General features: G+C 40.4%; 1 protein-coding gene and 1 pseudogene across 1 annotated transcript in view; one reads left to right on the plus strand and one right to left on the minus strand.

Moving 5' to 3' along the window:
- Window positions 1-8456, minus strand: part of rb1 (retinoblastoma 1) — a 20541-nt gene extending 12085 nt beyond the window's left edge. The window contains exons 1-17 of the mRNA XM_022188483.2: window positions 8176-8456; window positions 7644-7764; window positions 6271-6374; window positions 5238-5372; window positions 5108-5146; window positions 4916-4965; window positions 4554-4664; window positions 4214-4359; window positions 4028-4105; window positions 2232-2341; window positions 2070-2147; window positions 1210-1297; window positions 1013-1129; window positions 861-917; window positions 658-689; window positions 401-477; window positions 23-243 (exon numbers count right to left, since the gene is read on the minus strand). Of these exons, the coding sequence (XP_022044175.1) occupies window positions 23-243; window positions 401-477; window positions 658-689; window positions 861-917; window positions 1013-1129; window positions 1210-1297; window positions 2070-2147; window positions 2232-2341; window positions 4028-4105; window positions 4214-4359; window positions 4554-4664; window positions 4916-4965; window positions 5108-5146; window positions 5238-5372; window positions 6271-6374; window positions 7644-7764; window positions 8176-8285 (1674 nt within the window). The 5' untranslated portion in view covers window positions 8286-8456. The remainder of the gene's footprint in view (window positions 1-22; window positions 244-400; window positions 478-657; window positions 690-860; window positions 918-1012; window positions 1130-1209; window positions 1298-2069; window positions 2148-2231; window positions 2342-4027; window positions 4106-4213; window positions 4360-4553; window positions 4665-4915; window positions 4966-5107; window positions 5147-5237; window positions 5373-6270; window positions 6375-7643; window positions 7765-8175) is intronic.
- A 733-nt stretch (window positions 8457-9189) lies between these two features.
- Window positions 9190-10306, plus strand: LOC110946761 (uncharacterized; annotated as a pseudogene).
- Window positions 10307-10966: the final 660 nt, after the last annotated feature.

A 10966-nucleotide genomic window follows, 5' to 3' on the forward strand; every position in this document is an offset into this window, starting at 1 on the left:
AGCAATGACAGAAAATACTCACTGTCCTCCATGCAATCCTCTCCATGATGAGGTTCTCGCAGGTCTCCAGATGTTTGACTATATCTCTGCTCAGCGTGGGCTCAGCTTTGATGAAGCTCTCGATGACTTTGTAGAAGTCAAAGGCAGCGAGGCTGAACACATCCAGTATCCAGGGGAAGCACACGTTTGTTTCAGCAGCGTCACCTCCTCCTTGGTTGTATCCTCCATTTTTGAAACTGCTCTCTATTCAAGAAGAGAAAACAACATTTTGATGAGTTGTCCCACAGCATTTACGTATTGTTATTACTGATAATTGTAAGATGATTTAAGATGGGATAATGTAACAACAGAAGAAGCAATTTTTTTGTTACTAATTTTTGAGAAAATTAAAGGGACGCACCTCCATATGTTGACATGACCACCTCCAAAGCACAGGCCAGAAGTGATTTGTGGAATGTGGAGTCATTGAGAAGTTTACTGGAAAGGAAATCACAAGACACGGCTCATGCAAAATACCACTTCAACTTCAATGCAAATCAAAACAATACAAAGCGTGCATGCATTTCCAATGTTCAACTGAAGTTCAAGTGAATGCACGCCAACACGGACTGGATTTCTCCAGTAATTTGATAAAAAGTACAACAAAAAAAAGCATACCTGAAATTTTGCACAGACAGTCGCTGCTCTTCCTACAAAATTATAAAAACAAATATTAAGTGTAAGGTGTCACCACTGTTGCTTTCAGCTGACAAATTAAATTTGAAGCACTGTATTGTTATTTAATAGACAACTAAACATGGAACGTTTTTCATGATGCTGTTGAAAAATTATGGGAAAAAAGACACAAACAAGTTACTGACCGATTTCAGCATTGCCTCCATGACTTTGTAATACAGTCTGACACCGAGAGTAAACCTCTGAAAGATGAAAGACATTTAACTCAGACATAAAATGACTGAAAAAGATTGTATTGTCATAGTTGCTCTGCCTCCTCTTGGGTGGCAGTTCATACCTGTCTGCCATAGACTACACAGCGTGGGCCGACTGCCTGACCAAATCTTTGGCTGAACATCTGCCCCAGTGTCTCCAAACGCTTCAGCACGTCCTGCGTCGGATCCACGGTGCAATTCTGATTGCAGGGAAAAAGAATTCAGCAAGATGTAGATTCATGGGACACTGTAATTAGTGGAGAGACTTCTAGAGACCCACTTTAAAATATGTAGCCAGGACTGTAGATGGTTGGTCCCCACTGGAGATGAGATCCCCCCTCAACAGCTGAATGGACGTCATGGCAGCTCTGAAAAGATAATACGACAAATGGACAATCGTGAAGGATGAACTCAGACAGAGCAAAGCAAACAAGGGAAAATGACTAATAAATGACCATAAGGTAGAAGAAATTCCCAAAGCAATATCCAGTGTTTGCGTTTCCATTCATAGATCAACACGTTCAGTAAATATCGGCATTGTTATATCATCTATTCTGCAATAGGAGCTCATCTACTTTAACAACTGGGGCGCACACAGAAAAAAAATGCTTAAAATGTTCTATTTAAAATAAAAATGCAGGCTTGACAACTTCTTCTGTAATATTTAATGTCAGCTTGTAACATAGTATATTTCGCGTACGAAATTGCAATTTAAAATGCTGCAATAAGTAAATCATAAAAGTTGCAATTTAAGATATACATTAAGTTTTATCAATTCATGCCGTATTATTTGTGTAACTGTCACACTTTTGATAGTATCCTCCGTTACCTTTTAAATATACATATTAATATTTAACTCAAGCTAGACTTAAAAAGTTACACTGCAAAACACATAACAGCATTTGTCAGAAAATCGACATTTAGTGTTTTCCCCAAATTGTTCTGTCCTACTAAATATATGAAGATAAAGCAGAAAAACATTAATTTCCATCAGCACTGTCTATTATTTTTTTCTCTGTTACTTCTGCAACTCCACAGTGTTTACAGTCTACATAGACTGTAAAGCAAACATGACATCGCAGTCCGTCCCCTTTAGATAAGCAACAATTACAGTAAAGCGAGTGACTTCTATCTGCTCACCTGATAGGAGTCTGAGGAGGGATGAGTCCTGCATCTTCATCCGGCAGGTTCTTCTTTGGTGTTCTCTCCAGCTGTGAACTGGATGCGAGAGAAGACGACTCAATACGTTTCTTTAAATTGCCAAACATCAAACATTGAATGGTGAAGAAACAAACAAATTACATCTCGACTTTCGGCGCATGAACAGTCTCATCTCCGTCAAAAAACAGCCGCCCGTCAATGTCTCTGCTTTTGAGGTAGTGCTCTTCATACTGTTGGTCGATGTCTTTCACCTGGGAGGAAAAATCACAGCAGAGGTTTACTCGTAGTGAGATATCAGCACACATATAATATTAAACACTAATACTTAAGTTACACCACTTTGTACCATGCTTTCAATCAAGTCCTATATTTTAAATTTAACTGAATGCAAAAATGGTAAATACTGAAATGTACAGAAGTCGAAAAATCAGAGGTGCTGTACTTTTCCATTCATAGTAATAAATTATTGCTGTATTATAAAGGAGATTTTATGTTTTCCATGATCTGCTGTTTAGGAACAATTTCAATGTTGTTAAAAGGATAACAAACCATCAGATTTCATTAGTTAAATGCACATTTTATTGGTAAAAGCTTAACGAGGAATCTAGATTTGTAGTTAAAGGTGCAGTAGGCAGAAATCTGGAAAAGGCCAAAAAAGACAGAAAGGAGTGGCTAGTAACTGGCGAACAGCAGGAACAAGTTTTTCTTCCATTTTTTAGACAGAGTGAAACAGGGGAGTTGAAAGAGGATTAGAGTGAAAGGATGAGGTAATGTTGAAAAAAAACATATTAGTGGTTGAACCTTTACTGACAAAAAGGCGAGACTAAACTCTGATTGGTTTACACAACACGCCTGTTACATGGCAAAAAGAGTCTGTGGTTCATGTGTAGCTTCCATCCTTAACCCTTTGACAGCTAGTCTAAACACACAATTGCTCCCCACTTTGTTATATTTTAATACAATCTCATCAGATCTGGGTTGAAAGACCTTTGATTAACTAAAGTCCCTTATCACATGCCCAACTTTCTAAAGCCTAAAAATGAAGCTGAAAGGATGTGCAGATGTCTAGATTTGTCTAAGATCAATGGATTTACAATATGCTCCTGAATATTTGCCCCGTGACACTAAATAGTATTAGCGAACCAAGCTTTAAGGACACAAAATAGTACAATACCTGTGGCGGGTTTCTACACTGTCAATAATTTGGTTTAATCAGATTTGGTCACATAAAAACCCAACAATACAGACAAAGAGTCCTTCTTGCACTCATGCAGGATCTATCTAAAGATTGTTTGACTGCAACTGAGCCAGAGCATGTCCATATCTGATGAGATGCCATCCTCAAAAAATGATTATTTCTAAGGAAGAAAAGGCTCTGTTTTGCTAACAACAAGCCCAGACAGACAACAAGCAAAGTCACTGTCTGTAAATCTGCTCTACGATATAATGAGAGCCAAAATCGTACTGAAAGTGTCATGTTTTTCCAATTCACCCAGACCCTTCCACGGTAGGCAGGATCACTAAGATAAGACTTGCATATTATTTGAATAGGCACTTAACAAAGTAATTCACACCATCTGTTTCTCACTGGGGTAGTGTACTTTAATAGCAAAATAAATATGTCCAGTATCCTTTTTCAGAGGAGTGGGCCAGTGTCAGCAAACAGTAGCATCCTGTCTCCATTGTTTTCATACCTGCCTCTGCAATATACTACCCTAACGCACTACTAAAGATCTCCTGCTTGAGTAAACATTTTCCTGACAACATACATGTGAAAACAAACATGTGTGAGCAGCAACGAGAACAACCAACATCTGTCAGACTTTCAAACGTTCAACAAAGGCAACAGCAAGCAGCAACTAATGTAAACAGTAAGTGCCAGGAGAGGTAGAGTAAAACCAAACAGGAGAGCAGGTAATGTTACAAACGCCACCTACCTGAGGAAAATCTGGGGACTTTGAAGTATCCAGAGAGTTGAGGAAATCCGAGAAACTGGTCTGGTATACGTTCTTCACCTACAAATACGATTGTCAAAAGGACACATGAGGACAAAAATGTAAACAGGAATTTAAATTGTGTTTGTAGGATGACTGTAAATGGAAAAAAAAGAGGATTGCTCAGACCTCTTCTGCATTGCATTCATTCTCTTTGCACAAGGTTTCAAGAAGCTGCACATCAACTTCTGGCTCTGGAGGTCGGAATTTGGCTTTGCTCTGGTTGCGACGAGATGTTCGTGTTGGGGGGCTCTGAACTTTGCTGATGGCTGATTCTGAGAGAAAAATATTCAATAGTTCACCAAGTCTCTAAGAGGCATGAATAGGTCACTTTGTGATGCATAAATTGACATGACAAGCAAATAAACTACTATATTAAACTATAAGAGACACTTTACAGCAGCTAGTTTTACAATTATGATTCAGGAAGCTTTATAAACAGGTTAAAGTAAATAATACTAAAGCTTACTGTAAAGAGGCTGCAGAAGATCTGGAGAGCAGCGCTTGATGAATAACTCCAGTGTACAAAGCAGCAACTGGAATGATATGACCAGGTCATCCTCCATCTGCAAGGCCCTTCCTGCAGACAGCAGAGACACAGCGCGTGAGAAGCATCATCACAGTAATACTGATGCCGACAAGGAACAACAGAACTGTAACTATGAGGAGGAACAATTTCCACTTTATCTGATCTGTAGAGCTGAGCACGAAAGAGGAAGGAAGAATGAAAAGAAGAAGACTGAGCAACACGAAAACAGTTCCATCAAGTGTGTTAACAGCTTGATCCTATTTGTTTCTGTCGTTGTTAATGTGTTAAGAAGCTCGACCTACCTTTGGCCAAAAGAAACATTGTCCAGCAGGTTCGCATGGTCTCCCTCTCCCTTGAAAATAAGACACTGAACCTTTAACAATGTACCAGCATTCCATCTTTAATAACAAGCACGCAATTATCAAACACAAGGCCACAAGAAAGCAGCATGACAAATATATTCCCCTCACGTGGTGGGGAAGTGTCCAACTTACTTGCCATCAGAGGTCAAAACGAAGATTTTCTTGCAGGTTCTGCAACAAAACAAATTTTATGATCACTTGCAATTTTTGCCACAGACAGTTCTACATGAATGAAGCACCTGTATTGTACTGACGAACTCACTTCTCAAACCTCTGGTAAAGAGCCAGCATCACATCGTACTTCTTCTCCAGTCGTGTCAGTGCAGAATTCACCTTAGTGCTTATAGTGTCCAAGTTCACGTCCAGCTTCCTCGCCAGACCCATAAATTCTTTCACACTACAAAAGCAAATACACATTTGGGAGTGAGGTAACTAATTTTTCCAAAAAACAATAGAAAACACAAAGAAAAACAATAGATAGATAGATAGATAGATAGATAGATAGATAGATAGATAGATAGATAGATAGATAGATAGATAGATAGATAGATGCTTTGGAACATTAGGTAATGATATCGGCACCATCATTGGCTGATATTAAGAGTTTAAAATGAAACAGCAGCATCAACCCAAACACAACACTGACTGGCAGATAATGTCTGTCCAGCTAAAAGTTCACACTTTTGTTTAAAGTGTCCTATAAAAATAAAATAAGTTGAAGCACTTTTTTCCTATTTTGCCAGTGAATGTGTATATTTGAAATGCTTTCTATATTAGGTCTGCACCATAAGAGCAGGCATGATAATATCCTAATTCCACTGCAGGTGAGACTTGTTGATCTCAGTTCAGCAGAAAAAAAATATTTGCACATATCAGTATCCACAATGTCAATCAGCCAGGATTAGCTGGAAAAGAATGAGCATAACAAATGTGGGCTAAAATCCAGTATCATGCATTCCTACTTCACATTTTTCAGTCTTTTGTTTTTGTGCCACAAAAGTGAAAGGCATTCAGAGATAATTACTTGAGGCCCCAAATACATCTATTATGCTAGCATGCTGCAGAAAGCAATTCCAGACAAGGCACTCTTGTTTTGAGGAATCTTCTTGGCTGGAAAAACAATGTGCAGTCTGAAAAAAAGTGTCCCGTATCCAAACAAATAAAATCTGAGTTGCCATTCTGTGCTTAAACTACACAAGTTTTCCTACAAAATGTAAACTGAAATCACTAATGTTGCAAGCAAGCAGAAAGACTATGCAATGATACTTTGCTAATAAAGTCTAGTGAGCACTTACTTTAGACTGACTGCTTTCAGAACCTGAGTCAAGGTGAAACAAGCGACATCCATCTCGATCACAGTCACAAACAGACAAGTGCCCCAGAGCCTTTTATGACTGTCCTGAAACAAGAGGTAAAGCACAATGTCAGAAAAATGCATTTTCTCTCCTTTCATTAGAGGTGGAAAGGTAACTGCTTGCAAATGAGAGGCTTTATTGTCTACAATAGTTACAGTTATTAAACATCTTTCAAAATGGGATTTTTTTTTTGTATTTTTTTTTGCACACAATGCAGTTTCTGGTACTGTACCTGACGACTGTTCGAAAGGCAAAAACAAAACAGTCTTGAGTCTTTGTGTTATGGCACTATTGCCGTAAAGTGAAAAATGCATTTAGGTTTGATACAAAGTTGTCTTTGATTATGCAAATTTGAGAAAGCTTTTCAAAGCCATCACCAACAAGGAGAGGATTCTGATATGAGGATGTGTATTTTTGGCATTCAGGACCGGATGCCACAGTGGATAATTTACTCTGATTGAAAAGCATGCATGAGCTGTCTCCAGAAGGGACATGTTTGTTCTTTTATTGACTAGTTTTCAACCACAATAATACAGTTTCCACTTACACCTTTTTCTTTGCCTCAATGGGACACCCAAAAAATTGTACATTAGCAGTCACACAGTAATTACTAAACAAAAATATAAACACGACATGGAATATATTTACTTAAATTCTACCCATTCTACTTAACAAAGGTGTAAAAGTATTTGTTGTTCATCTCGACAACAGAATGGACGTCATCAAACAACTAACAATGCAGAAATTATAAGTCAGAGTTAATGAGGTTGTTGATGCTGCTTATACAATTATGGCCCACTCTTCCTAAAGAGCTTGGCAAGGTTGTCGTTTGGTGGTAAGATCAGGTAATGTTACATCCATACACACCATGAAAGGGCAGATTGTCTGTCACACCATGTTTTCTAAAGCAATTTCTTTGATGACAAAGTGTCTGGCTATGGCCCCAACTGACATGTCAGCATTCAGCATGCCAACAGCCCGTTCTCCTCTCCTCTCTTTCTTGTTGTCTGTGGTATTTTGTCATTTGAATAAATCTGCATTTTCAGGTGGCTTTCCATAGTCATTGGTCAAAGGAGTGGCTGTGTACTGGTGACATTACCTGATATTGTCCTTTACAGCCACACCTGTCTACAATGAGGATTAACTGAAGAGTAGAGAATTTGTCACCAGTTTAACAGCTTAAAAAACATTTTGTGCACATTCAAACCTTGCCCAATCAGAACAATATAATCTAGATTGTTAACTTTCCCTCTAAGTCAGAAAAGCAAACCATTTGTTTATAATTTTGTTATCAGTTTTCAATAAATACATACAGTGACTTCATCCATGGCCTCCTGGACAGTTTTCCACAGCTTCCAAGCACCGTCACATACCAGGTCTGTCACATGGAGGCTCTTACTCAGAGTCACAAACTCAGCATCCTTGTCTCTGTGTCTGGAGGATGGAGGTCAAACATCAAGAAACATGGAGCGTGAGGACATCAAAACATGCTGCACAGATGACAGCAGCCTCACAGAGTGGGACTGTTAGCCAAAGCCTCACTTCAACATGGGGTGTATTTGTGTATTATAACACTTCATGCTACATCTATTACAGAATAGTTACACTTTGTAAACAGCTGTTAAGAGATATTACACATTACTAGTTTTAGCTCTAAATGCAGGCCTGACTTCGTTTGTAGCAGCTAGCTAGTCAGCCTGAAGAGTAGTCATACAAGCTAGCTAGCAACAGTAGAAACACCGGACAAACTAGCTTAATATTAGGCTTCACTATCACACTAGCACACAGGGCGCTGACTGCTGACATGCCACTGTGTTCTGAATGAGGCAACACAACTTGTCTTACTTTTTAACAGACAACTCAGGACTCTCCTTCTTGTCTGGTGAAGAACTCTCGGCACCGGGCTTCAGCTCCTTCATCTGTGTCGCCGCAGAGTTGCGTTTTTTAGGTGGCATCTCGGTATTCGGGAACCTAACAGACAGATACAATAATTAAAAACAGAACCGCGGTTTGAAGACAACAAATAACTTAGTTTAAAGCCCACTGCACGAGTTCCGTGGCAACAATACAACTAAATAGGACTGTCTTCCTGGAACCGGGCGAGTGGAGGTGTTCGTTTTGGTCACCGGAGTGCGCGGCGGGAGGGCGGTGCTGTCGGTATCACGGCTGTTACACAGTAAATCCGTACATGCTGTGTGTACGACACTGTTCGATGAATTTTGTTGCTCGTCCGCTTGTAGTTAAACCAAACATCGGCGACGCTAACATTAGATAATTGATTTATAGCATCATAATAACGCAGTGCTTTCTGTAACATTAAACACACCACAGTGTGCATTCACCGGCATCACGTGATCACACACAAACGAACATACCCAAGCTCACAAGCTAAAAACGCGGGAAAATATCTACGCAACATCCGCTGATTTGCATATCTCCCGCCAAGCGGGCGAACCATGAAGTGTTTACTGCTCAGTCAGGACAGTCGGTCATGATAATCCATCTAACCTAATCTAACTACATACCACAGCGACTCACACGTTTATTCTGGAGCTTTATTTGACACGTGTATGTATATTTTCATTTGTTTAATGTGTCCACTGATATTTTAAATGTCTCTTAACATCCATCTCCATGTGGAATTTTCTTTGATTGCTGTGAAATTATCCGCTTTTAATATAATATTGACACTGAATGTGAAATTTAAGGAAGTGGCAAAGGCTCAGTGGGCCTTTTGACTTTACTTTAATTCTGTTTCATTACCATTGAGATTGTGTTCCACAACGTTCTGCTAAAGAATTTATCAATAATTAAATAAATAAAAAATATTGAGATGGGGACTCCCACCTCCATCCTGTCCACACCCACACCCACGCCCTTAAAAACAGCAGCGGCTGTGCGGCTGCCCGGTGTTTTTGAACTGTTTCTGAGTGTAGTTTCATCGTGTTGCGGTGAACCCACGGCAGACTGGAAGACGCGGATAAGCTACAACGACAACCCTCCTTATCATGCCTACGTGTACGGCATAATGTACCCGTCCGGGTCCGAGCAGAACCACGGCAGCCTGACCCGCTGGGGCGAAGGCACATTCAGCGACCTGAGCAACTACAACGCCGGGGTACCACCGGCCTACGAGGTGGGACGGCTCGGGAGCGACACCATTAGCGATACCGAGGCCACCACTGAAGGCGAGGGCACCAACAACGACATCTCTGCACCACCTTTAACTGACCCAAAGAAGCAAGGCGCAGCCGGCGTAAACAATCCTAAAGGAAAGAGTCAGGTGAACACCCTCCTCCAGCGTTTCAGTGTGCAGAGGTACCTCACCTCGTCTGAGATGAAGAGCCTGGCCGAGCTGACAGGCCTCGCCTACAAACAGGTGAAGACTTGGTTTCAGAAACGAAGGATGAAGCTGAGGAGACACCAGGACACCACCTGGGTGTCAGAGCGCTTTTCTGTCAACAAGGAAAGCATGTACTCCAACATGCCCTCTCATATGCCACTATATCAGGGAGAGGCGCGCCCTCCGCTCAGTTCAACCAGCTTGTGATGGAGGCGGCCTCCAAGAAGACTACTCCACAGAACCTGGCCTTCTATCTGGCTGCCATGGGCTCTGCTGCTGGATCACCTGGATATCCCCCTGGCCCTCTACATCTCTGCAGGCCCCAGTGCCCAACAGGCCCCAGGTGGCTGGTCCATGCCTCCAGGTGTCAGTCACTATGATTAGAACCCCTGCACGTTCAACCTGGCCGTTGTCAACGTTGGCCGTTGTCTTTGAAAGCAAAGATGGAGAGCATATCAATGGCCAGAGCACCATGAACACTCCTGCCATGGTACACAACGCCGACCTGAAGTCAGTGTTTGAGCTGATCATTTTATGAGTTTTTTTGTAAATGTTTTCTAACACCTGTGCTTTGATTCTTCTCTTTGAGCTTGCTGAATTTAGTTGTAACTGTTGTCAGGCTGGCTTTTTATGTGCCTTCCTACAAGTGTTAAAGGGTTTTACTTTTTTTTAAAACATCAAGTTCTTTTTATATATGCGCCTTTTTAATGCATATTTGTGTCTTCATTGCGCTTGGTGACACCAGATGTTGTCCAAGTTGGCTGCATTCCTTGTATTACATAATTTTTTGAATAGTTTTAAGGCAAAGTACTGATTCAGATCAGATATGGAGACATTTCAAAGCATTTTTTTTTTCTATGAATACATATTTGATTTGGCAAATTAAAAAAAAAGAAGCTCAGTGGGCCAAACCTTCACTCTCCTCTGCCCTCCAGTGGTAAAATCCACACATAACTCCTCTATTTTTTCTTAAAACTGCAATGCGTTTTGTCATTGATTACATCCATTAAAAAATTAATCTGTACGTGTCAGAGGTACATATTTAGATTTTTTCCCATAAATATAACACATTTCTGCCTTGCAATGTCTTAGATATAACTTTTCACACTGTTGCTTCCTCTAGAATGTGCAGATCTATCAAGTCCCTGTCTTTATGCTCGCCTCCCCACTTGCTGCAGTTTGAGCACACCAGCTCACCAGTGACTCTAAACAAACACCATAAAACTACTCTAAGCTACATAAGAAGGTAAAATACTGGAATGCTTCCAGTATACACATTTTATTGAATTTCCC

This window comes from Acanthochromis polyacanthus, chromosome 17, assembly GCF_021347895.1.
Source record: "Acanthochromis polyacanthus isolate Apoly-LR-REF ecotype Palm Island chromosome 17, KAUST_Apoly_ChrSc, whole genome shotgun sequence".
Lineage (NCBI taxonomy): Eukaryota > Metazoa > Chordata > Actinopteri > Pomacentridae > Acanthochromis > Acanthochromis polyacanthus.